At 45.8% G+C, this 27953-nt stretch overlaps 1 protein-coding gene and 1 long non-coding RNA gene across 2 annotated transcripts; one reads left to right on the top strand and one right to left on the bottom strand.

Moving 5' to 3' along the window:
* On the top strand, positions 1 to 26171 carry LOC115574283 (EMILIN-1). Its single transcript, XM_075488164.1, is given in 13 exon segments — positions 1 to 341; positions 14303 to 14419; positions 16238 to 16443; positions 16648 to 16747; positions 17145 to 17253; positions 17333 to 17506; positions 19046 to 19537; positions 19539 to 20324; positions 21324 to 21738; positions 22075 to 22200; positions 22329 to 22346; positions 22444 to 22578; positions 24417 to 26171. Coding segments are annotated over 13 exon segments (3108 nt in total). The 5' UTR covers positions 1 to 231; the 3' UTR covers positions 24737 to 26171.
* On the bottom strand, positions 25483 to 27953 carry LOC115574285 (uncharacterized). The gene is made up of 2 exons (XR_003982464.1): positions 27430 to 27953; positions 25483 to 26644 (listed from the first exon to the last, which is right to left on the bottom strand). It is a non-coding gene; the product is annotated as an uncharacterized LOC115574285 (long non-coding RNA).

The following is a 27953-nucleotide window of genomic DNA, read 5'->3' as shown; positions in this document are numbered from 1 at the left end:
GCTCTGACAGGAAACTTTCCTCTCCGCTCGGGTCTCCAGCACTCAGACTTCACCGCCTCACTTCACCATCTGAAATGCACTTGACTGGACCGCGGAGGTTCTGACCCAGTCTCCCGGTCATGGCTCTCCATCTTCACCCGCCGACAGCACGTCACTGAAGACAACAGCACCTTTTCTTTTTTCGAGGATAAACTTTGGAATAAATGACATTTTAACGCTCCGGACGTGAGGATGGAGACGCTGTTTTACCTGCTCGCCTTCACGCTGGCCCGGTTCTGCTCGGGTCTCGGGTACTCGGAGTCCAGTATCCAGGCGGGCCAGAGAGCAGCCAGCAGACACAGGTACGTGTTCTTCATGTGGTCACCTGCGGTTCGGTCCCTGTTACGGAACCAGAGCAGAGCTGCAGTTCAAAACCTGCTTTGGAAAACTGTGAATTTAAGATGTGTGATACCTGCTGCTGTCATGTGGTTCTCAAAGTGAGGTCCGCGGACCCCCAGTGGTCCCTGAGAGGGTTCTGGGGGTCCCATTAAAAAAAGGGGGAATACGTTATTTTTACTCAAATGCCATTAATGAGTCACATGATGACGTGATTGTTCTGGTTATGAGGTCATGAAATGAGTCCGGAGTGTAATTAGTTTCAGTTTATGGATCTTTAATTGGAAAAGGTTTGTAAACCTGAGCTTTAGAGGCTTTTATTGATCATTCCTGATAGTAATGCAGCCGATGTCCGATCAGTAAGTACGAGAGTCTGTGCACCGATCTGATACCACGTCATTTAGAAACGGACCCTGCTGCTTCCCAGTTAGCTCCGTTAGCTCCGTTAGCTCTGTTAACTCCGTTAGCTCTGTTAGCTCCGTTAGCTCCGTTAGCTCTGTTAGCTCCGTTAGCTCTGTTAGCTCCGTTAGCTCCGTTAGCTCTGTTAACTCCGTTAGCTCTGTTAGCTCCGTTAGCTCCGTTAGCTCTGTTAGCTCCGTTAGCTCTGTTAGCTCTGTTAGCTCCGTTAGCTCCGTTAGCTCTGTTAGCTCCGTTAGCTCCGCTTAATGTTACAAACTGGTAATCGATTCTTCTTTGCTGCTCTGAAAGCCAACACAGGAAGTTGCTCCATGCTGCCCCCTGGACACTAAGGTTTTAGAAGAAGAAGAAGAAGAAGAAGAAGAAGTTGATTTCCGGTGGAGCTAACAGAGCTAACTGGGAAGTAGCAGGAGCCCGTTTCTAAACTAAAAAACAGCGACGTGTTCAGTATGCAAGGCTGTAATTTGGAGTCATTTGAAGACGCATCACATGAAAGAGAACGATGAAACTATCCAACGCCCAGTAAACACAACTGTAACATGTATATCTTCAGATGCTGGTGGTCTAAATAATTACTTCATTCATCACTTTATTCTTGGCCCTCCTTTGACTGTAGTTTAAATAACCACAACAACCAAAAAATCCTTTTATGTGGGTCGAAATCTGATAAAATCCTACCTGTAATATCATTATTTCCTCAGTGAACTTGAAGTATCACCTGAGTATCTGTTGTAATAATAATAATAATAATAACTTTATTTATATAGCACCTTTCAAATACGAGTTACAGGATGCTGTACAACAGTGAACTTGCTGTAAATTTTATTTCTAGTGTAAATATCTTCTTGGTCGTTGGTGTCTCAGCACTGGGGGTGATACGTGGGTACGTGGGAAGGTTGTGGTGATTCAGGGGGCCCAGAGCCGGAGAGGGCTTACTGGGATTACAGATATTTACTGTTTCAGGGCCCCATGTGAAACGTTTGTCAGGGGGCCCCAGAACGCTCCCAGAATTCATCATTCTGATGAACAGCATCTTCCAGTCGAGTAAAGACAAACGGGCTCTATGGAGGAGTGACGAGCTGCAGGGATACCGAACCTGAACCGGACGGAGAACCATAATGTAAAGAAACGATGTGTAATCTAGATTTAGAGCTGCCAAACTGCCATCCTGCCCTCTTTTATGGGACGGGGAGGAAATCATTTAGATCTTAGTGAGCGTTGATTAACAGCCGCTCGTAAATCAGCGATGGCCGACGCTTGTAAAGCTGCTACTGCTGTCAGTGAGCCAACACATGTCTGTTTTTATTGTGCTGTTGCAGCCCCATAGTGTGTTATTAGCATGTAATTGAGCTTCTGCCTGAGGGCCCCGTGTGTGTGTGTGTGTGTGTGTGTGTGTGTGTGTGTGTGTGTGTGTGACTTGTTGTTTGGGTGCTTTTTCGATAAATGAATGAGGATGTTTTGGCAAACTGACCGAGTTGTAATATGTGTGTGAATAAACACAGTCACAACAAAACGACTGAGTGAATGAATGATGGAGGCTCTCACGTGTGTGTGTGTGTGTGTGTGTGTGTGTGTGCCTGCATGTGTGTGTGTGTGTGTGTGTGCCTGCATGTGTGTGTGTGTGTGTGTGTGTGCCTGCATGTGTTTATACTTAGTGTGTGTGCTTGTGTGTGTGTGTGTGTGTGTGAGGCAGGCCGGGCTTCTGGGAGTTTTGAGCTCCTGCAATATGAGCTTCTGTCCAGTCCAGTGTGCTGCTAACTGCTGCTGCTAACTGCTGCTAACTGCTGCTGACTGCTGCTAACTGCTGCTAACTGCTGCTGCTAACTGCTGCTGCTGCCTGAGTCACGAGGCGCGTCAGTATGATGAAGCTGAGCTGTCGTCTGGAGGAAGTGTGTGAGTGGAAGTCAAGACGAGGATAGGTAGAGAGTAGAAGAGAGTGAGAGGAGGACAAGAAGAAGAACAAAGATGTGGAAATCTGGCGTGGCGGTTAAAGAGAAAGCTCCGGAGTGAAGAGAGAGAATCCGAGCAGGCGCGACGGTCGAGGATGAAAGAGCAGGAAAGAGGCGAGGAGGAGCAGCTGGACGAGAGAGAAGACAGCAGACCTGGATCCTTTAATGCAATCCCCCTGCTGCAACCAGGAGGCTGTGGAGGCATGGCTGCCCTGTGACACACACACACACACACACACACACACACACACACACACACACACACACACACAAACAAGGTGATGCATCGGGGGAAGAATGCGTTGGCCCGTGGCGATGCGGTTTGCCCCTCTGACATCTGTTTGAACTCAATTGATCTGTTTTGACAGATGTGTGAGGTTGTGTGTAAGTGGTACAGGCTGCTGAATGAACTGAAGGCGTCCAGCAGGAGTGTTAGCGAGCGGATCAGGAGGACCCCGAGCCGTCCGACACATCTCCTGCCAACATGTCAGGAGACGCACGGCAGCTCCAGACGGAGACGGAGGAGGAAGGAAGGAGCTGATGTGTGGAGGCTCATGTAGAGTCTGAAAGACACGAGCAGGGAGTCGATCGCTGACCGTCTCTCTCATCAATCACTTCACTTTCCTTTACATTAGCACGTGGATGCACGAAGGTCATGAAGATAAGCTCACTGGCAGGGATGGACCAGTACTGGTACCTGGTACCTCCGGCACCGCTGCCTTATGCTACATGTTTTTTTAAAGCACTGTAATAACAAAAACTTTGATATGAGTTGTAAAAACAGGCACAGTAAAGTGAAGAAAATAATGAGTGTTTATAAAAACAATGCAATTAACTGTCAAAAGAACAACAAGCAGTAGAGGGCAGCAGTATGTGTTTAATCTACCTCAGCTGACGAAGAAACACCGTCTTTGTGGGGCTTTAAGTCCTCCATCAGACACCTGCTGTGTCTCAGTTCAGGGTCTGCATCCTCTGAAGGACTCGGTCTTTGTGGTCTTTGAAGGCGAGTCCTTCAGAGAGACCTCGTTAACCTCGTCAGCCATTGTTAAATGTGACGGTCTAGCCTTTGGAGCATTTCCTGGTTGTGTCACCAGATGTTTTACCCTTACGTCACCATTTCTGCCGCCCAGGCCCGCGAAAGTGACAATCTAAGTCACGCAATGTCGCCATTTTCTCTCTTTCTTTCTTCTTTTTCGGGCGCACAAAGAATCTTGGGATATGTGAGGCCACGAAGGATCGTAGCGGTGCATCCTCCAGAAACAGGGGACAGAAGGAGCATTTGAACTGAGACAGCATTCGTTGGGCGTTGTGATGTAATTGTCCTTCAAATGCTCCTCTGAAGGATGCAGACCCTGAATTAAGACACATTAACTGTCTGTCTGACACACGACTGCCTCACTCTTCACTTATAACGTCAAACAGAGACGATTTTATGTGAAACCAAACACGAACACTGATTCTATAATTTTCCACCAATCTAACCAAGTAGTTCTATCACCTTAAAGAAACCAAACTGTGACTGAAAACTGAAAATATTGTCTTAAATAAAAACAATAAATCCACTGAGTCTAACAGTCAAAAGCAGTAAAATAAAACTACGCGGGACGCCAACTCTGATCGCCCACATTCAAAGTGTCATTCCTAACTGAACGTAACTGAAGATAACTGAAGTTACGTTAGTTAACGTTAGCTCGGCTCTCTGTGAAGGTGGCTAGCGCTAACATTAGCTAACGTTAGCTAACGTTAGCTAATGTTAGCTAACGTTAGCTCGGCTGCAGCTGGAGATTTGGCTCTTTGAGTGTTTTCCTGCCTCACAGTAACTAGTTGCAGCGGTGACGTCTCACTTTCTCTCTTTCTCTCTCTGACATGTGCTCTTAGGTACCAACATGTGGCACTGATTGATTTAACATGAATTGGCGCTCAGTTGTATCGATGTAATTTGGTCGGTACCTTTAAAAGTACCAGGCCCGTGTCTGTGGAGTCCCAGATGTGCTGACATGTCTTTATTTCTGTCAGTAGCTGATTTTGTGGGCTTCTGGTTAGTGGATGGAAAAACAGAAGAGCTACAGAGTTGATTCACTCTGATGAAACACATCTGAGCCCTTTAACGCACTGATGCGAGCACACTGTATGAACACAGAATCATTGTGTCATGTTCTGGGCGAGGGCTCGGTACCATGAATAAATGCTGCAGCATGTATATAATATTGTCCTTCCAGCGTTAAGGAAGCAGTTTGGGGAAGGCCTTTTCCTGCTTCAGTGTGACAAAGCAGCCGTGAACAAAGCCGAGCAGATAAGAAAGACTTTTTCCCAGTTTGGTGCGGAAGAAGTTGACAGAACCGCACAGAGCCATGACCTCAGCCTCACCCAGAACCTTCGACCCACCACAGTCCTTGATGTACACTGTATCACTTTCTCCTGGAATTAAACATTGTAGATTTAAATTCCAGGTTTTATTGGGCCTGATAGTAGAAACTCTTTCAAGCTCGGGTGGCTGTAGAGTAACTAAAAACATCTTTTTCCATTAAAGATGACGTGAGTGATGTGAAACCAAAGATGGCACCGGACTCTTTACTCGCTCACCAAGTTCAACTAAGCTGCCCGACCTCTCTTTGACTCTTTTACTGACTCTGACAGATATTTCTCTCTCTGCCTTCATGCAGTCAAACCTCTTGGATTCATGAATTCATGTACTCTGACGGTGATGGAGTTACCCTCGTTAGGATCAGACAATCTTTGCGTAGAGGAAAGAATAATCGTCTTCTGTTAATAACCGCCCCGCAGCAGGCTAATTGACCCGGTGGCTCCAGAGCAGCAGACTGTTGTGGTAACACAGAGTTTAAGCTTCAGTGCATGCAGAAGTCTAATGGGGTCAGTTAGCAGGCAGATGAACGTTCCCCTCGTCCATCACTAGGAAACAGTCACATTAGCTCAAAGCATGGAGGAGATATATCAGGTTTTCTGCTGCCAGCTCTGAGCTTTTCTATTTATACATGTTAACAATCGATTCAGGCCGGCTGGTTTAGAAGTACAAGTTAGAATAACAGCTGAGGAAGAGTTCATGCTGTCTGCACTGATTCAACCAGCCGAAACAATACAGGCAGTAAGACTTTCTCACGACTGTACGTTAATCAACATGTTTTTCCATTATCTGGATAAACGTGTTGGTTGTGTTAGTGCTGATTTAAAAGTTTTTCAGCCTGTTTTGAAGATTATTTGATTGAAATTGTGAATTGTATTTATTTCGATATTGATATTTTTATATCGTCCCCTCAGCTTCTTAATAAATTCCCAACGGCCTCAGCTGCACTTTAGTGTTTAGTGCTTACTGGCTATGCTAACATGCTAAGCTAAGATGTAGAACATGATAAAACATCACCAGGTTATAGTTGTGAATGAAGGAACTACAGGTTGCATTTTTTTCTTCACGCCTCTGTTGTCGAAATAAAACCGACTGAAACATGAAACGAAAACAGTGATAGCATTGTTAGCATGTTAGCATGTTAGATTTCTGCAAGACGCAAGCGGATGCAGACGCCTCGTCACTGCAGTTGTGATAGCGTACCAACATGCACCAGCGGACTGTAAGAGGACTGATTGTCTTCATCCTGACCAGACGTTGGCGAACATCCAGACTCACTTAATCTGTTGGATGTTCTGCTTCTCAGCTAATTAGGGCACCAAACAAATCTCATTATATATGGTAATGAAGATGGTGGAAAAAGAAACCTCTCAAATCACAGCCATTGTTACCTAATTGCCACAGTTCCCAGCATGCATTTCATTCGAACAAGCTTTTCTTTTACCTTGATTAGATTAACTTGAAGAACGTTGTTAGAGATTCTGATCTGTTCCCACAACACATGAACAGTAAATCTCCTCTGAACATGAAGAACAACATGAACAGTGTTTAACTGACTGGTGTGTGTGTGTGTGTGTGTGTGTGTGTGTGTGTTCAGAGTTCACCTGTACTATTTCTGGTTGACTGCAATCGTCAGGCTTTAAGGAGACTTATGTTTCAAGTGCAATGCCTCCATAAATGGTTAAAAATCAAGTGAGCCAGAATATAAAATCCCCTGCAGACCTGCAACCGCTGACGTATCGGTGCAATAATGCTAAAGCAAATGTCGGTATCGCGGTTGCTCTCTGTATATCTTGGTGACCGCCAGGCTAAACAATCAGAGAGAAGTTTACACAGTCACACTGTCGCTTCATGTTGGAATGAGGCCAGAGGGAAAATATGAGTAAAACTTTAAGACGGCGCAGATAGCCGGCAAGAATGTGCGTGTCGGCATTTGTGTGTGTGTGTGTCGGTCGTGGTGCGATCGCTCAGGCATGAGTGAGTGCCCTCGAGTGTGTGTTGTCGTCTGTGACAGCCTGTGTGTGTTTGGGTGTGTGTTCAGGGGTATACCTTTACAAGGACGGCGGAGGGGTGCTTGACCTTCGGGTCAGGATTCAAACAGCGGGACACGCCCCCCGTCCATCCACTCATTCAGCCCGCTGTCGAAGGCTTTCCCCTCCAAACCAAATGAAAGATCCCTCGACAAAAGGCGCCGCCGAGTGATTTCTTTGTTTGAGTATTTAACCTCAGCTCCTTCCTTCTTCCTCCCACTTACTCTCCACGTCGCTTTTGTCTATGACTATTCTGCTTTTACCCACAATTCTTCTTTGTAGGGGCTCACGCAGAGACGCTGTTGAATCAAATGAAAGCTGGTATGTGCGGGTTGAGATGTCAAAACCGCAACTTCCTGCCTGCACGTGAAGCGTCTGTCTGCTGGTTTTATAAGGAGGTGAGATTTATTGGTGAGTGAAGCGACGCTGAGGCAGGTGGAGGAGCTGCGTTCACGCGAGTTATGGCTCAATAAATAAAAATAAAGAGGCGTACAATGGAAGTTTCACTGCTCGCTGTCTGGAACAGAAGTAATGAAAACACTGTGAAGTACAAAGTGTGTGTGTGTTCATTAACAGGCATGTAAGTGTGTTTATTCTTGTGTCCTGTGCTTGTTGGTGTGTGAGTCTGTTAGATGTGTGAAATCAGTCAGTCAGTCAGTCAGTCAGTCAGTGCATTCATGTCAACAATGGGTGACACGACTATAAAGATGAGAAAGTGCTCCCTTGTCACCAGATTCTGTCGTTTCCCTTCATGATAAAGAGTTTTATAGCGTCTTTCAGCTCATTGTTTCGGTTTTTATGGCCCACAACTTTCCTGTTGTGTTTCCAGAGAGCAGACGGACGTCAGCGTGGAGCTGCTGAACACTGAAGCAGCTGATGTTTTATGGCCTTACAGAAATAAAATACTGAATATGAAGAGGAATCAGTTTGTGTTTTGTGCTGCAGAGACATCTAAGTTAGCGTAGCGTAAGTTGGCTTAGCAGCTAGTTCTGGAGTTCTATAGCTACTGAGCTGATGATGCTAACGCTCTTCCCAGTCTGGGGATGTTTGCATTAACTTTAAGACTGTTAGCTACACGGCTAACTGAGCAAATTAGTTGATAGCAGCTACAGTTAGCAGCAGCTAGCCTTTCTCTCGGAGAATGACTTCAGCAGGTGGTCAGTTCTTACATGTTGTACCTTTATTAGCTGCAGCCATGAAATCAAGGACTTCTGAATTAACTTGCACATCACTGAATAGACATTAGCACAGATCCAGCTGCAGTTTGTCACATTTGGGAACATCAACCAGATGTGAATTTGCCAGACAGATCAGTTAGGGACCCAATCCTTGAAGTCTTTCAACTTAAAACTGAAGCACGGTCGATGAAAACTTGTTGAGTTGGTGTTCCACATCTCCTTAACGTTTCCTCCTCTGATAGAGAGAAAAGCACAGCAGCTTTCTAATCCAGCACAGCTCTGTAACAACGGGTCCTCGAGGTCCGAATGCTCGAACACATTGAACGTTTAGATTTAAAAGAAACAATCGTTCATTGTATAGTTTAACATTTGTTTCTTTATCTGATAAACGTTCTACAAACACACGTTGGTGTGATGATGTGTGCAGGAACTGGACTGTTTCTGTGCTGCTGACGGAGAGCGAGCACACAGATCTCCACTCAGGAGGCTGTAAACTGTAATCCTCATGTTTAATCTGCGACAGTTTATCAAGGTGAACAGTGTCATGTGGTGGTGAAGTGCTGTTAGACTCACACTCTTATTATTCTGGTGTCTGGCAGTGCAGATTCCTCTGAGTGCACATGTGCAGGTTTGTCCGTCTGTTAAACATCGAGTGCTCGTTTGTAATTCATATTTTGCACGTGTTGGAAAGACGCCAGGTCGAGTTAGTGGACTTTCATCTGAGCGTTTTTTCTCCGCAGCCATTTGGATTAATGGGACTTTATTGGATTACTGTTTTGGAATGTTTAACTTCACACTGTTCAGAGGAGGAGAAAAAGGCCGGAGGAGGTTCAGAGCTGAGGAGTCGTCGACGGTGTCGCTCCTGCAACAGGAAACCACAAACACACACACACACACACACACACACACACACACACACACACACACTGTTTCAGCTCAAAACTAACACTTCGTCATCCTGCTGCACATATAAAGCCTCCTCTTGTGTGAGTCCTCGGAGCGAGACGCCCGTGATGGAAAGATGGAAAACACAGCAGCGGGGAGGAGGACGCGTACAGTAGTAGTGTGTTTGCAGATGTGTGTGTGAAAGTGTGTGTGTGTCAGTCGGCATCTGCGTCGACTCAGCAGTGAAAAAAGAGCGATGGTGGAGTTTATTTATACGAGCCGGTGTCTGCTCTCCATCACAGAAGATTTGGTGTGAACGCTGCCAACTCTCTGCTTTATCTGCTGCGTCGCTGACCCTGAGTCAGTCAGTCAGTCAGGCAGTCAGGCAGGATAACGGATCGGCGGCGCTGGCCCACTGAATCATAGTGACACAGAAATAACACAGTGGCACTTCAGCAGGACGACGCACAGCTGATTCATCACCGCTGCTGTATTTTACATGAGTCCTCGTCCCGTCTGTGTCGGTCCAGATCCTGATGAAGATGTTAGATTCTCGTTTCTCAGAAAGCGTTCAGTCCAACATACACAGAGCAGCAGAACAAGATAACCCACCGAACCCTCAGGCAGAATAACTCTGGAGTCTGAACCACATGAGAGCAGAACCAGCTGTGTTTGGACCCACTGGTGCTGGCTGACTTCAGACGTTTGGTGGCAGCGCTGACAGAGACATTAAATACACTTTAACAAACCACAGAACAGCAAAGCAACGCGTACGATCCGCCGATGGGATTACTCGCAGATCTTTGGATGCAGTGACTCGGCTGAATCCCCCGAAAATGAGTTCTCACTTCAAATCACCTCGAAGCAACACGATATACTGTGAATACACAACGAGAGCAGAAACTTCTGCACAAGATATTTAACAGAAAATAAATATTCTTGTCTGTCGCAGCTCAAAAAGGTGAAAAACTGTCTAAAAAGAAGTTCCTGCATCTCAGTGAAATGTTACTTCCTGGTTCGTGTGTCGTGTTTTACGTGTAATAAAAGTTTTTAACTTTAAATTAGACGAACACACTTTGAGACTGTAAGAGTGTAACAATCATACAGCAGGAAGTAAAACACGAACTGCATTTCTCTGAACGTTCATCCGTTGTTTCAGAACAAGAAGACAAAGACAAACGTGACCTGAGGAAGAGAAAGTGTGTGATCAAGTTGAAGCTACAGTTCAGTCAGTTGTTTGGATCAGATGACCAAATAATGTTAAAGCAAACTTTTATTGCTTCTCATGGTACCGTATGTGGTACAGAACCGACACCAGCAGTCAGCCCGGCTGGTGTTGGGATGTCGCTGTTTGGTAGATTAGGTTCTTTAAACGCACAAACACAGAACGTAAGACAAGTGAAATACTTTTAAACAGTTACGGCTGAAAATGACACCAGAAATTAAAATCAGACGACCCCGATGTGTCTGTTACCTGACGGTGATTCAGTCTGTAACCGGACCGACACCGAGCTCTCGAGTCTGATACCAGCGTTTCTGCTGAGGATTCATTTTGTTCTTTTTTCCTTTCCTGAATTGACATTTTACATTTACAAGAAAAAGCTCAGTTCTTTTTGTTATTTTCAAATCGTCTTCGAATATTTTGGCGTGTCTTGTCTCTTTATAGTCGACTTGAGGTAACATCGACCTGTCTGCTGATCCGTCCAGTTCTCGGACCGAGTGGTTCAGATAGTTTGGGTTGTTCGGTTGCTGTTCTGCCTCTGAGATGTCTGCCTCCTCCTCAGAACAGTGGAGGATGGAAGATAACATTGATTTCACTCGTGTCATTCCGTTCACCTCCACTGTGTTGAGCAAATTCCTTCAAACCTAAACTCTCCGTATGGCTGAATACCAGGAGACGTTCGGGTCAGAGAGCTCTTTAATGTATCTCATGATCCTCGAGGAAAGCCTTTACAGTTAATTAGTCGTGTTCACTTTCCCACGTTGGTGGTGACAGGAACAGGAGGTTCACGAGGGGCCAGGGGAGGATCGAAACATGATGAACTCCTTCTGTCAGTCAGACGAGCTCTGGAATGAACGGAGGAGGATCGGCGTCCTGGGGGGAGCAGAGGGGAGGTGAAGTCACACCGAGAAGACAAGAAGAAGAAGAAGGAGTAGATGATAAACAAGAGACGTACGAGGAAAGACAGGTGGAGAGAGACGGACTGAAACAGACAGACAGAAAGAGGAACGCTGCTGATTGACTCTCCAGCATGAAGGAACTCCTTGTACGCTCCCAACTCTTTTTTTTATCCGCAGACCCTTCAGTTCGGCTCAGACGCATCCGAGAGCGACACTAATTGTCCATAATGACTGCCAGGAGAAATAGCAGTGGATGGGGGATTCTGGGTAATATGAAAATGATGATAGAAAAGCGACTGAAGGCCGTCTGTGTCTGAACTCTCTGCCGGCGCTACTGACGGGAGATATCTGAGGTCAGGGGAGGTCAGAGGGACGAGGACAAACTGAGCAGTGTGTGTGTAGGAGTGTGTAGGAGTGTGTAGGTGTGTGTAGGAGTGTGTAGGTGTGTGTAGGAGTGTGTAGGAGTGTGTGTGTAGGAGTGTGTAGGAGTGTGTAGGAGTGTGTGTGTAGGAGTGTGTAGGAGTGTGTCTCTGTGAGTTGTAAGTCATGTTGATGAGGAATCATTTCGGACGGTCTCTATTTCAGGATTGTATCTGAGTGAAGATTAAGAACAGGATAAAGTGGAAACCTTTAATCTTTTATATTAAAAATGGACTTTAATGTGAAATGTTGTTTGTAGTCGTGACTTCACGGCTTCTTCAGGAGCAGCTCAGTCGGTGCCAGCGGGGACGGCTGACGTTAGCGACGAGCTGGTGAACATAGTGGAAACATCTCAGCAGCTGTGAATGAGATTCATCCACACAGAGTAAAGAAGTAGTTTAACAGGAGAGAATATTCCACTTAGATCTGCCAAGCAGCCAGAAACACGACTCCTAATAACTGTGACGTTGCTCTGCGTCTGCTGGAGGAGAAGAAGCTGTTATATCATCCCTAACAATCAACGGATCCAACAAATATTCTGCATGAAACGAGGTGAGCCACGTCTTTGGTTTTTCATCGGCGCTCTCATCCGTCCTCCATCATATCAGCTGCTTCCTCTGCAGCCGGCCTCCACCTCAGCTCCACCTCTTCTGTTCTGTACCTGCCACACCGCCAAATATATTTTATTACTGCAGTGGAAATAAAGTTAGTGTGACTCTAAGTGGTCCCGACGGCAGTAAAAACATTCAGATTCAGACATGTTGGCTTCTGTACCTGCAACATGAGCCTCTGCTGAGAGCCGGAGGAGCACAGGTGCTTTTATTTTGTGGTGGTAATATTAGTGACACTGACACAGTTTTGTTTACATGGATATGATTCAGTGTTGTTTTTGGCAGCCATTTTAGATTTAGTCTTAGTCTTTTGGACTAAAATGCTTTTTAGTTTTAGTCAAATTTTAGTCACTTCTATATGTGATAGTTTTAGTCCAGTTCTAGTCGATGAAAACTCAAACAGGTTTTAGTCAGTTTAAGTAAAAAAACAAAACAAAAGAAGAAGTATAGTCTTTTATCAAATTAATTTAGGTCAATAAAAAGATCTACAAGCTCACAATGTGTTGCAATGTGTTGAACTTGTAGATCTGCTATTTTCACAACTTATGTGTGACACTCTTGTATGATGAAGTAGGGCATCAATTCATGAAAAAACTGTTGAAATGTGCTGATATGTGCTGATTGTTATTCTATACTTTGTGGTTTTGTACACTTAAATTGTTCAATAAAAAAAAAAAAAAGTGACAACAAATTTGTCTTCAAAATAAGAGCTTTACATTGCACCCTATTTGAGTTTAGAACTGGGGTCTTAGCGGGGGGCTTTTAATTTGAAAGTAGCGGCCGTTACTAGCTTGCTGCTACAACAGCAAGTGAACAACGAAGAAGACAGAGACCGAGGAGACGCTGCATCTCCCGCGTCTCAGCGGCTGTCCAGGTGCTACACGAACATTAAGCAGAGATGTCACACATTTTAAACGTCTGACAGACCACCCACTAACATTTACATCCATTCTCGTCTCGTCAACAAAAACTCACACACGTCTCGTCATGTTTTAGTCGTCAAAGTGCCATGTTTAACTCGTCACCGTCTCGTTATCGTCGTGAAAAAAAGGGGCGTGAACGAAATAATTTCGTCATCGTCGACGAAAACAACACTGATATGTTTGAGGGGAACAAATCAGATTTTTCCCAGGATGGGGGGTTGTTACTCATGATCTCAGAGCTACTTCTGAAGTATTAGCGGGTGGAGGCTAGTCTTCTAAGCTAGCTTTTCGCTCCAGTCTGTGTGCTAAGCTAGGCTAAAGAAGTCATCCTGCCTCATTCTCACTGTCGCAGTGGTCGCTGCTGTCACTCCACTTTTCAGGGAAAACACAACGAGGGATTTTCACACTCAGACGACTCTGATCTCATGTTAGCTTTAGCGTTAGCTGAACCCTACGATGGGCGAGTAAAGCCTGCAGACTTTTTGCTTTAAGAAGAAATATCCAAGCTTCAAAACACTGACTTGAAACCGATCTTAATCTTCTGGCCTCGCTCTTTTAAAAGAAAAGCAACTGGGCTTATTTCCCAAAAGTATTGAGAACATATAACGTATTCCTTCATCCCAGAGGTCGAGTCCAAAAACTCTCCTCTATCTCATTTCCTGTTAGATATCCCAACTGCTCAGAGTGCGTGTGTGTGTGTGTGTGTAGGCGGTGGAGGCGTACAATGGCAGCCATTGTTGCAATCACAGAGTTATCTTGAACTAATCTGACATTTGTACCAGCAGACAATTTCTCTTGACTGTCGTACAGAAACAATAATCAGTCGGGGGTTTGAGATGTTTATCTGGAAGCTCGCAGCGCAGCCAAAAAGTTATTATTATTCCAAATCTTTCCTCTTTTTCAGCCTCGACACAAAGACACTGAATGCTGAGTGTGTAACCGGGCTGCCTGACTCTGACTTCCAGTAAACCTCCAGTCATCACTCTGTTATTTATTTGTCATTTCCTCTGCTTGTGTGTGCGACTTCTCAGGAACTGGTGTGCGTATGTGGTGACACGCACCGTGAGCTGCGTGATGGAGGACGGGGTGGAGACGTACATCAAACCAGACTACCAGCGCTGCACGTGGGGCCAGTGTCCAAGAGTGGCGTGAGTATCTGTCGCTCTCGTCTTCTGTCCTCCACGTCTCCGGCTTCCTGTTCCACAGACGTCCGTATCATCCGTCCGCCCTGTTTCCCGTCTGTGGACTCTGAATCACTCAGCTCTTTCTCATTTTTCCTTTTTTATTCTCACAGGAAAGTCTAGTCGAGGAGGTGTCCGGTTCTGTCTGGGCTCTTTTATAACCAGAACATCACTGTGAACATAATTACAGCTCAGAATTTGGCTGATAAATCCCTAAAAATGACGTACACGTCTGCTGCAGACCTGAGGGAGGCTAATGCTACAAATACTGGAGCAAATTTACTAAAGATGTGATTTATCAAATTGTTTTTCCTAAAGTGGATGTTGAGACAGCATTAATCCAGCTCTCCTGATGTTCTCCCTCCTCTGATGTTTTCACCATGTTGTTCGACCCGACCCGGCCCGGCTGCTTGATCCGTTCTGCCTGCCAGGGGCCCGGGCCTAAACCTGGGCTATGCTAAGAATGAAGCCAGGCACCGCAGTCTGGTCTCCTGCCCTGTAAAAACAATCTCTTCTTCTTACTCCTTCTCTTTTATGACTCTCCTCCTCTCTTAAACTCCTCCTCCCCGACATCTCTCCAAGCCCTGTTTTTGTTTTTCCTCTGAGAGTACGTCAAATCCCTTTTTCTCACGCTCTCCGAGCCGCGAGCTGGAAGATGAAATCTTTTCTATGGCACAGAAAAGCCTCTGCGATACCTACAGTAATGTTTGTGGGTTGGCATTCAGGACGGCAGCGTGCAGCAGAACCTCCTCAGTCGGAGCTTGTTAATTCTTCTGTGACGCTGCCATGAAACTCAGAGGCTTCCGGGCCAATTCTGCTCCGTTTATTGCATCGGTACTGTAATGAGCCTCTCTTCAGCTGTACAGCAACAAGACACATTAATGATACAAACGACAGAAGAGTCGTCCAAATAAAACATTCGTGTTTTTTTCAGACGGACAGTCCTCGAGCCGGAGAGAGGTTCAGCTGGCTCACTGCCGCCGATTCCTTTTGGAAAACGGGACAAAAATAACATTTAAAGTTTACAAAGCACTTTTAATCCCATCCGTCATCAGAAGATAGTTTGCAGCTATTTCCAGACATTAATGACTCTGTGCACATTAATATCAACAGTGTACCGCCGTGGTATTCACAGTGCCCTCTGGGTCCTTGTTATCAGCATCCATCTACAAATTTTAAATGTCAGCGTTGTGATTTTAAGTCATATTTACTTATATCCAAAGTTAGTCTGCTAACGTTTTGTCCCAGGTTGCACACTTCAGTTAAAGAACCTCCTATTGGATTTATTTTTACTGATATTTTCCCTGAACAACATGTTTTCTTACATTTGTGGAACATTATTCACAGTCCAGGATGTCTGTGCAGCTCTACAGCGCTTCATTATGATGCTGCCACATACTTTACCTTTATTAACAAAATAAAAATGCAACTTCTACAATTTAGATGTCACTTTTGTCTCGGTTTCTATAATACTTTGGTCAGTTGTGCAGCTCTACTTTGAGCTGAATGTGTTTGTAATATCAGCATGCTGACGTGCTCATAATGGTGTTTAGCTAACATGTTCACCATGTCCACAACCTTTGTTTAGATGCTTACATGCTAACATTTGTTAAATAGCAGTACAGCTAAGGATGATGGGTAATGGTTCATCTTCTGTGGAGCTGCCTCGCCTGCAGGAAGTGTGCAGACATGCTAATTCTGGTGGAAAGCAGCATGACAGTGCTGACTGTTGGAGTACACGGCTGTTTATCACTTTATTCTTCTGTATTTCTGTGTCTTCCTCAGCTACCGGACCTACAGGAGGCCGAGGTACAAGGTGGCTTACAAGATGGTGACAGAGATGGAGTGGAAGTGTTGCCACGGCTACTCTGGAGAAGACTGCCACGACGGGCCGAAGGTCGCCACGGACACCCAGGTGAACGGAGGGCGGCCCCGCGTCACGCAGACGGGCCACAACACAGGCGGCGGCCAGCGAGGAGACAGCAGAGACGGTGAGAGGACACGACACTCCTCTGTTCTTCACAGGATATAGCATCGCTCACTGCACGGCTAACTAAGCTAACTAGCAAACGGCAGCTACAGATGCATGAATTTGACATGTAGTATTTCTAAAACCTCCACATCTGTATATTTAAAGCTTCCACACCTCCCGTTACTTCTTCCGTATCGTCTGTTAATCGTTCTTTTGTCTCCAGGCGACACCGAGAAGATCCGACAGCTGGAGGAAACCATCCGCGGTCTGACCAAAGACCTCCACAGCATGCAGACCACCATCCACGGCATCAACCAGAGGCTGTACGTGAATGTTGCGTTCAAATCGTCCTCCAAGTGATCGAGTGCATTCACCTGCACACCAGAAATCCTGTGCACATTCAGGAAACTTCCATGTGCTGGCCTCACTGTGGAATGTATATTACACTGTGTATGATTTCATGTTTATTGTGGGAAGTCATTGAGACACGTTTGTTTATTAGCATGTATACGGAGGTCTGCGTGGGGCAGCGACGTATAAATAGCTCAAACGCAACAAGAGCATCATGGGATGCCGTGTAAATACACTGACAGGGTCGTCTGGCTGCGCTCCAGCAGAATCAGATGAATTCAGACTAAATCTTCCTTTCCTGCATGTTATATATATATATTCTCAGATTCAGCAGCGTGGTTAGTAAACCTTTCCTTATCTTCTGTGCAGGCCGGGTCTGAACGGAGCGGTCGTCCCTGCTGATTCAGCTCAGCCACACATGAAGGAAACCATCAACAGCATCCAGACGAAGCTGGACCATCTGTACAACAGGACGCAGGTACGCAGCGTCTGTTTCTCTGACTGCACCCGTCGTTATCTAGAGAGGAGAGCATTAACGTGGACATGTGTTTTCTCAGGTCCATGACCAGACGCTGCTCACCATCAACAACCACCTGGTGAACGGAGGCGGCAACGAGCTGGACGGAGTGGCCAAAGGAGGCGGAACCGGAGGAAACCAGCTGCACAGCCTGAAGGAGGAGATCCTGACGGAGCTGGAGAGACGAGTGACTCTGTCCTGCTCCGCCTGCCAGGTGAGGCTCAACGTGTGACAGTCTCCGAGCCTCAGACACAAACGTTCCTCGGACGTTGTCACAGCGCTTTTGAACGTCTCCCTGTGTGATTTCTGCAGCTGTTAAAATGTTCATGTTTTATTCTGTTCTGTGAGTTTCTGTAAGTGATTCCTGCTGCGAGCAGGAATGAAAATATCTGCCACACGCAGGCGATAATTCAAGAATGCGGCACTCTCAAAGAAACCGCTGCACTAACAAACATAAAACAGCGCTGCAAAAAATTAAAGACAGAAAAACTGGCATGAAGGCCGAACACCATCTGCCAGCCGACTGACTGGAGGAACCGGAGGGTCGGTGGAGTTTCTGTATAAATTGAGGTTTTAATTATGTTGGAGCACAATCGTGGGCTCCAGAGCTCAGACACATAAAAGACTCCTTTCTGCTGCTGACCACGAACCCCCCCGAGCCTCTGCGGTTCTGAGCCTCTGCGGTTCTGAGTGTCTGTGGTTCTGAGCCTCTGTGGTTCTGAGCCTCTGTGGTTCTGAGTCTCTGTGGTTCTGAGCCTCTGTGGTTCTGAGCCTCTGTGGTTCTGAGCCTCTGTGGTTCTGAGTCTCTGTGGTTCTGAGCCTCTGTGGTTCTGAGCCTCTGTGGTTCTGAGTCTCTGTGGTTCTGAGCCTCTGTGGTTCTGAGTCTCTGTGGTTCTGAGTCTCTGTGGTTCTGAGCCTCTGTGGTTCTGAGCCTCTGTGGTTCTGAGTCTCTGCGGTTCTGAGCCTCTGCGGTTCTGAGCCTCTGCGGTTCTGAGCCTCTGCGGTTCTGAGCCTCTGCGGTTCTGAGCCTCTGTGGTTCTGAGTCTCTGTGGTTCTGAGTCTGATATCAGTTCTGTGGCTGTTGTTGGTTAAACACTCGCTTCACCTTCAGGAGTCACACAGTACATAAAGGAGACGAGTAGAAGCAAATCTTCCTTCCGGATCAGAGCCACAAATATTATAACAAACTATTTAATCATATTTAACACATTCATTCTTCTTTCTTTGGACTTTCTGCTGGTTTACTGTCGCCTCAGTGTGCACTGTGAGGCAAGAAGCAAAACAAGCTCAGAGTTCAGATTAAAATGTTCTTTAATTTATTGTTGTTGTGTTCTGTAGGTGTTAATCACAGCAGAGCAGAGGAGACAGAAGTATTCAGATCCTTTACTCAAGTAAAAGTACTCACACCACTCTGTGAATACACAAAGTCTGTGTGTATTATCAACAAAATGTACTTAAAGTAGTAGTCAGAGCTCGTTGTGCAGTAAAATGTTCCCTTTCAGTGTTTTACTATCATATCAGATGTTTTGTTTGGTAGTTGGGTCGTTAAATCTGCAGAGATTTTATCAGATAATCTCTAAAAAGTCAAAAAATCATGTGCTTTGTGAGAATTCATTTTCTGGCAAATCCAAAAAGATTTTATTCAGTTTGAGGGGATTAAAGCAACACTTTCTCTTCCTTCCTACAAGAACCCGAACTTCATAAAAACAGTAGACAAACAAGACAACTTCTTCTCATCCCTGTTGTTCTGTAGGCGGGTGTGGAGGACCTGAGGCGGCAGCAGCAGGAGGACCGGGAGCGGATCCAGGCCCTGGAGAAGCTGCTCAGCTCCATGGACCAGCACCTGAGGCAGAGCCTGGACATCTCCCGCAGTGAGACCCAGCGCTCCCAGGCCTGCTGCAACACCGTCACCGAGCTGGAGAGGAGACTGTCCGATGTAGAGGTCCGCGTCACCTCCACAGCTAGCAAGTGCGACACCATCAAAGGGCGTCTGGACAAGGAGCTCGCCGGGGCAGGTGGAGGAAAGGGGAGGGTGACGGAGGACCGGCTGAATGGCAGACTGAGAGAGATGGAGAAGAGGGTGAATAACACGGTGAGAAAGGTGGAGCAGAGGTGTACGAACAGCGGGAACAACGTGAAGGACAGCGTCCAGAGAGACGTCACGCTGCTGCGTAACAATGTGCTCAGTCGGCTGGACGACCACAGCTTCAAGATCGGCAAGATCGAGCTGGACGTGTCTGTTCTCGGGAGATACAGTCAGGGACCACAGCCGGCGACTGAGTCAGGTGGAGAACATCACGACCTTCCTGGACAGAAGACTAACGTCTCTCACACAGATGTGCAACGAGACCTGCTGGCCTAACGGAAACGGCCGCAAGACCGATGACACTGTGAAAACTTTGGAGTGGAGAGTTGTTTCCAACGAAGAGGAGATCCAGAAGTTTGACACCAGGTTGAAAGATTTATCCGTGTCAGGCGACTCGCTGTTTGACAAAGTGTTCAACTTAGTGGACGACGTCAAAAAGATAAAAGAAGTGACCGGGGACAACGGAGAGCGCTTCAACCGGATCGTCACGGAGGTGGAGACGCTGGGCCGTGACTTTGAGGACTGTTCCGTCTGCAGCAGCGTAGAAGAAGACTTACGCTCGCTCACCAACTCCACCATGACCGGCCTCAGCAAGTGCCAGGCCGAGCTGACGGATCTGCGGAGGAAGGTGGACTCGGGAGAATCTGTCTGCTCTCAGGTGTGCTCCAACCTTCAGGAGGAGGTGGGCCGGCTCAGAGAGGAGGTGGAGGAGTGCACCGGGCAGTGCAAAGTCAACATCAACGACCTGAAGAAGCGCCTGAACGATCACAGCGTGCACAACGGGAGGTTAGGAGGGGATATGAAGTCCATCCAGGGAGAGCTGGCTGGGGTCATGGTCACGTTTGACTCCATCAACAACACTCTGAAGGGGCTGGGAAGGACGGTGCAGACGCACGGGAACAGGCTGACAGACCTGACCAACAGCAAGGACAACATCCAGAATGAGGTGAGACAGCTTGGTGATGATGAAGATGATACGACGGGCATTGACAGCTGAGGGGAAGTCTAGTCATGACCATCTTCAGGAGAGTAATGTTCCCGTCCTCAGACTGAGAAATTCATTAATTTTTCATAGTTAACATAGTGCAGAGGTAACTATCTCCCATTACCACCAACATACATCAAAAGCGTCCTCATCTCTGCACCACATGTCCGTAACTTAAGCTTTGTTCAGCCTCGTATGCATAAAACAGCGCTGGTTGACTAGCCGAGGAAGCTAAGCTAAGAAAACTGGAGTGAGAGAAACACCGGCCCGCGGGAAGAGAAACTCTGCTGCCACAACTGAGCTGGTTAATAAGAAAATAACAAACGGGACATGGAGACGAAATGTTAGTTCACTGAGCAGCAACATACTTCTTTTAATCTCTTGTTGGGATTAGTAGTCGATGGCACCGTTCATCGGCTCGACCCTCAACTGAGTTTCAGGTCTTAGCCAGAATTAATCCACATAATAAAGAAGTGAATCTTTTTATTATAGATGCAAAGTCACCAAAATCAGTTGGACTGTTGTGGCTAAAGAAGCACATCTGAAAAAGTAATTAATATTTGTAATATGAGGTGTAATCACACTCGACCCGTAGAATGAATCAGAACCGATCAAGCTCCTGTTGTTGTAATGATGATGGTTATTGAGCTGATGTTTTATTAAACTGTATATACTGAAAGATAACTTTTCTTTATGGACTTTGAAAAGCAGAAGTTAATCAAACATGTCTGGTGGTTTTCTTGGCATCAGTGTTTTCACATAATATTATTATAGTTAGAAAAATATTTGAGCGTATTACAAACATGTGAAGACTTCTCCACGGACACGGCTCGGATGATATGCTTACATATTTTTGTGTGTATAAGATACCGAAGGAAAATAAATTTGAGCAAAGATGGAAAAAAGTGTATTTATACTCGAACCAAACACACATTAACGCGTATCTACGTTCTCTACAAGGTGGACGACCTGCAGAAGGAGCTGACGGACCACGTTGACGACTCGAAGATTCGATTCGGCGGTGTGAACAAAGAGATCCAGATAATACGGAGCAACATCGTGACGGAGGTCGGTGAGTGCCGGCGGTCGAGTGACGGCCTGGACCGACGACTCTCCAAGCTGGAGGGACTGTGCGGACGCTTCGACTCCGTCTCAGACAGCCTGGAGAGGATCAAGGAGGGCCTGAACCGACATGTGTCTGGACTGTGGAGCTGCGTTAACGGACTCAATGTCACAGTGACGTCTCAAGGAGATCTTATCCACGATATCCAGACCGTCCAGCTGGAGAACGTCCACTCCGACATACGCAGCCTGAACTCCTCCATCGTGGACTTGGCCACAGAGTTCTACAGCTTCACAGAGGGGGACTTCATGGGTGAGTGGCTTGGGAACGAGTGCACGGGATTCGACTTTTGGACAAGAGATAGCCCTCTTAGAAGGAGACAAGGTCAGGGTGAGGGGAAAAAATAGACCAAAGAAAGAATTCAGGCTGTCATGCTGAGAAGCGTTCACTTAAAGAGGCTGTTAAAGTCTGCGATCCGTCTGAAAGAGGAGGTTTTGTAAACACGAGGGTAGAAAAGCACATCCAGGTTAAATGTCTAAGCTTTCTTGGCTTATGTGAATGTTTTTAGAAGTCTTTTAAGCTTTTACTGGTAAAGAGGATGAGCAGGAGGGTGTTTCACAGCTGTCATTAAATATCCTCCTCCTGCAGGTCCGCCTGGTCTACCGGGCCCCCGCGGAGAGAGAGGCGAGCGTGGATCTGAGGGTCCTGTTGGACCCCCGGGACGGCTGGGACTACCAGGCAGAGAGGGCAGGCAGGGACCAGCTGGACCTCCAGGTGACGACATCAAACTCTTTACTACTATCTACTGTCAATATACTGTGATAAGAGTGAACAAAACAAACGACATGAAAGACACGGTTTGATGATTAACTCCCTTTTTTATCTCTCATCTCACTGCTCAGGTCTCCGAGGTGAACAGGGTACGTGTTGTTCTTACTAAACCTCAGATCAAAGCGCTCCGGACACTTTGATCTGATCTCAGACTGACTCCTTCTCTCCGTCTCTCTCCTCCATCAGGTGCTGCAGGATCCGACGCCCACGTGCCACGCCTCTCTTTCTCTGCGGCGCTGACTCGCCCGATGAGAAGCGCGGGAACCATCAAGTTCAACAAGCTCTTTGTCAATGAAAACGACGTCTATAATCCCCAAACAGGTGAGGCACAGATCCACAAAAATCTTTCATTTAAAGGGATATTCCGGTGTAAGTTTAATCCATCGTCTAAATCACCGTGAAACTGTGTTAGACTCCCTCTCGAGAGATCAAGTTAGCAGACCGCTAATTTACGGAGTTTTATCAACCTCAGAAACGACCGCACGACAACAATTCACTGCAGTAAATGGATCCAAATATAAACCGCCACCAAAAAGCCACAAATAATGCTCAGAACAGCACCAAACTTCAGCAACAGTACAAATAGGGTCTCAGCACATAGTCCGGGGCATCTAACCTCCGCTAGCTTAGCTGGATTTCTACTGAAAAGCTGACTAAATTTACCACTCTTCTGCAGCAGCTTCCTGTTGACGGGAAGTCCCGACGAGTCGATTACCGAGTGCAGTAGAGTTCCGCGGCTCATGGATGAAAATGTGTGATTATGACTCCATGGAAAAGCAATCAAAGTTCATATGTGTCTTACCTGCCAGTTTATAACAGTTATTATCGAGAGCGGACAGGGAAAAGAACAGAATTGAGCATTTCTAACCGCACTCGGTAATCATCGCGTCGGGACTTCCCCGACCCGGAAGCTGATGGAGGAGAGTTGAAATCTGTTTTTAGCTTCACAATAGAAATCCAGCTAAGCTAGCGGAGGTTAGATGCCCCGGACTATGTGCTGAGACCCTATTTGTACTGTTGCTGAAGTTTGGTGCTGTTCTGAGCATTATTTGTGGCTTTTTGGTGGCGGTTTATATTTGGATCCATTTACTGCAGTGTATTGTTGTCGTGCGGTCGTCTCTGAGGTTGATAAAACTCCGTAAATTAGCGGTCTGCTAACTTGATCTCTCGAGAGGGAGTCTAACACAGTTTCACGGTGATTTAGACCATGGATTAAATTTACACCGGAATATCCCTTTAAAGGGTCGGTTATCTCAAATTACAAAAAGCCACCAGATAAGGTGTTATCTCGCCTTGCAGCTCGTGTTTTGAGTTATCGCTCTCTGAAATTTCTGCCAGCACCTCAGCTAGTGATGAAAGGAATGTGGTTTGTGGTCCTCATGACATTGACCCAACTGACCCACAACCCGACCGTCCTGGTTCTTCAGGGGAGTCCGTTACCAGCTCTCCCTGTGAGCAGCTTCTATTCAAAATAATGTCTTCCATCGTAACGCCAAAGTCAAAAACCTTTCACGCCATTTATTCAGCACGACATCATTTTCATAACAGCTGATTTCTTGTTTTTGAGGCGGCGGGGTTTATTTTGTTTTGTCTCAAACTAACCAATCAGTGACGAGTGATGTATTCGGCCTGCACATATTTTCAGTTGACGTAAAACACGGATGTAAGAAGGGAAGTTTGGACGTCAGCATCAGAGGCGGAACAACGTCCAAGTCTGTTAAAACTGCCAAAAAATGACAAACGGTTGACTTCCTGGGGATAAAATCACCCGGATCTTCTGCATAATCAGATGACTTCTGGTTGAGAATATGTTGATTTAAGCGTTGATATTTCTGTAAGTACTCGTGTACATTAAGCTAGGTAGCGAGCTAACAATGTAGTGAGTCTCAGTTGTTAATTACGCCTCTGATTGACGTGTTTGTTATGGACGAGGCTCCTGAAGTGATGTCAGCACCACCTGAGAGAAGTAAAGACAATAAGCATATTTTATAAGATGACTTTAAAGTTGTCTTGTTTCCATGTGTTGACTTTTAAAGGTTTATTTAAATGACCTCATAGTTGATGAAAGTTTCCATCGTGGAATAATAAAGTCTGAGCTCTTCATGATACAGAAAGAAAACAACATTAAGTCTTCTTTGTTTCCTGTTTCCATCCTCCAGGTTACTTCACAGCTCCAGTCAGTGGGAAGTACTTCTTCAGCGGCATCCTCACGGGCCACAAGAACATAAAGATTGAGGCCGTGTTGTCCAAGTCCAACACAGGCGTGGCCCGGGTGGATTCAGCCGGGTATCAGCCTGAAGGCCTGGAGAAGCCCATGGCCGAGGCCAAACAAATCCCCGGAGCTCTGGCTGTCTTCAACATCATTCTGTCGATGGAGAAGGGCGACACGGTCTGCATCGACCTCGTCACCGGCAAGCTGGCCTACTCGTCTGAACCGCTGACCATCTTCAGCGGGATGCTGCTGTATGAAACCATCTGATCCAATGAGCAGCAGTCTCGTCAGACTCGAGTCTCTGTGGGTGAAACTGTCAGCGTGAGAGCGTCTGATCTGTCTGCTGGACTGTAAGAGACAGAACCACAGGCTGGACCGTCAAAGAGACCGGCAGAACCGGACTGGACTCATTCAGCGAGGAGAAAAGTACTTTATATTTTACTCTACGTCCGGAGGAAAGGAAAGACATCCTTTTTTTCTTTAACCACAATTATTTTTTTGTGTGTGTTTCACAGCTTTAAAGAAAAAAACTATTCAAGCAAAGAGCCATTGTGTTTTTACTCTCAGATGCAGGTTATCTTATATAATTCCATATTTCACACCTGTGTTATAAACTTGAATTCTTTTATTGAATGAACTGAGGAGAGCCTTCAGGCCTCGCTCGTGTTAATGAAAGGAAAATCTGTGAGGCGGAAGAATTTGAAGGATTTGAGGTTTTATGTGAGTGTCTGTGTGTGTGTGTGTGTGTGTGTGTGTGTGTGTGTGTGTGTGTAATCCACCCATAGCAAATCAAATGTCTGAGTTCATAATGTCGCTCATTCCCGTCATACTCGCAGTTTCGATTTGACCACAAAAGCAAAATTCCCAGAAACAGAAAAAAAACCCCTGAACTGTGATTGTTCTGGAGCAGAGTGATGCAGGCGCAGAGGACGCCGTCCACAAACCGCTGCTCTTTAGAAGGAAGCGCTCAAATGAAGTCACTGACAGTTCAGTTGAAAAAAAAAAAAGCCACAGGATTTTTATATAAATCACACAACAGCAACACAATACGACCATTTTAGGACATCAGCTGTGCCCAGACACACAGAGGAGAGAAGGGAGGTGGAGGACGACCGACGGGAAGAATGTGGATTTGTTTTTTTCTCCCTCTGTCCTAATAAGGAACATCTCAACTGAGTGCAGGATGAAGTATTTAAAGTTAAGACGCTGTTACTATCTTTACTTTCATGTAAAGCTAACAATAACAAATATTAAAGCTTATCTCTGCGCTACAAAGTCCCCGCCTCCTCCACCAACACACACACGTCCCGCCTGATCCAAGTGTAATTAAAACGTCGTCCCCCAGAGAAAACACGCTGCATGATATGAAGTTTGTAGATATTCTTGAATGGATTTAAAGGAACATTGCACATTTTCCTGCAGAGGCAGTACAACAGATCGGGCCACATGTTGCTTCATATACAGTGTTCAGTGTGAGAATGTAATGTTATATGTTTCTATGCATTATATATATATATAACCATGAAAGAATGTAAATATTCCTCAGCAGTTTTGCCCTTTTTGTATGAGTTACCACTTCACGTTGCCAGGTACTGTGTATTCTGTGTGTGTCTCTGCCACGTGTGCCTGAAATACAGTTTAACACAGCCGATGTCAACAATCTCACTTTTATCTGGATCTTTTTATTAAATGAGCGAGCGTGTGCCAGGTTTTTTTTCTTTTACACACTGTTTAGGCTGCTTTGGGAGTTCACTTATTTAATCTGGCACTTCTTTGGCTTTCACAAATACACACAGCTGGACTGACTTTTGTTTCTGGCTCCTTTACTTACAAACGTCTCTCATCTCTGTTCTCTGGACTTCTGTAGGTTAATAATAGCTCCAACGCTCGGAGGAGGTGCAGCGGGTGAAAAGCCGCCTCATGTGCTGCACTTCAGTGACACCCTGTGGTCGGTTTCACTTGTCTTCCATTCATTCACATTCATTACCCATCAATGGAAATTATACGTCTCTTTATCAGCGTCTCTGCTCTCGGTAGCTGTCACTCCACTGTCACTCACACAGACAACAACAGTGTAAGATGATCTGTACTCTGCAGGTAACACTACCTGGACTACTGAAGGATGTAAGGATGCAGGATAAGACGGGACTCGTGCCAGGAAGACGAGGGATCACTCTGTGGGAGAGAATGATGGAATAAATAATAAATATATCAATTCTAGGAAATTTAGATTGTGAACTGGATTATAGTGGAGCATCTCTGAGTGTCGCTGCAGTGACTTACTGTTTATATCTGTTTATATTTACTCAGTTTACTTTTATTAAATATGTTTTTGTCCTATAGTTTAACTCTAATATACACTAAGTGGGTCATAAATGACTCTGTGATCTCGTTTTCTTACAATAACTTCATGATAAAAAGATGTTATCATTTCACATTCCAGCAAAAATATCCTTTTGATGTCATTACATTTACATTTTTATCTTTTCTCATATACATTTTAAGACATTGAGTTATTGATTGCATGCTTTCCCTGAAGAATCTAATAAGAACCTTTGATTCGTATCAGCTGTTGCTGTCAGGAATGTGTTTATTGTGGACCACAAATGTGAATGATCACAACTGAAAAAGAAATATACAAAGCTAAACAGGGACAAAAACAACGTACCTTTAATTTTGTTGGTAGTTAAGTTGATTTTTAGTTTGATTCTTGTAAATACCTTCTTCCTTAAACAGCCTGGGATCAAACCTTTTAATTGATATAATCATTTTTGTACTGAACCCTGAACTGTCATGAGTCAAACGTTATTATTATATTTATATATTTAAAAGAAGGTTCATCTTTTGGAGCTCTTCACATAAATAACTGGTGATCCAGATAAAAACAAATAAACTGAACTGGTTGTCATGGGGAAAACGGATTAAATAGTTTGTCACATGACCGTTTAGGGCTTCCATACTTCTGTGCCTGTCTTTCCTCGCTGCAGCGGTAGTTTAGGCTGTAATGTTCACATTTCCGAGCCCAGCAGCAGCGCCTGAACGCAGCAGCATACCGTGCTCCGTTGCCATGGAGCCGTTTGTTTTCCTCCGCCGGCTCGGACAAAGTGAGAGGTCGAGCTTTATCTGAACAAGGAGCGTGTGGAGGGTGAGTGTCGCTGTCCTCGCGCTCCTCACACCTGCCAGGTACCCGAGGAACAGAGCACGAGGACGTTCAGGGACTCTTTCAGGACTTTTTCTTCTCCGGCGTGGTGAGAAGAAGCGCGTGCCAAACCAGGAAACACCGGGAGTCTCCCTCCAGGTGAGCCTCACCTGCAGCCAGTCAGCAGGGAGCTGTGGGAACACACACACACACACACACACACACACACACACACACACACACACACACACACACACACACCGACACACTCTGAGCTAAATGATGATATAAACGCTAAATAACGAGTAAATCAGATCAGGAGACGTGTGTTGGTGTTGTGTTGAT

Source organism: Sparus aurata, chromosome 22 (genome assembly GCF_900880675.1).
Source record: "Sparus aurata chromosome 22, fSpaAur1.1, whole genome shotgun sequence".
NCBI classification, from domain to species: Eukaryota; Metazoa; Chordata; class Actinopteri; order Spariformes; family Sparidae; genus Sparus; species Sparus aurata.
Note: the sequence above shows the minus strand (reverse complement) of the source record. Positions and strands in the feature narration are given on the sequence as shown.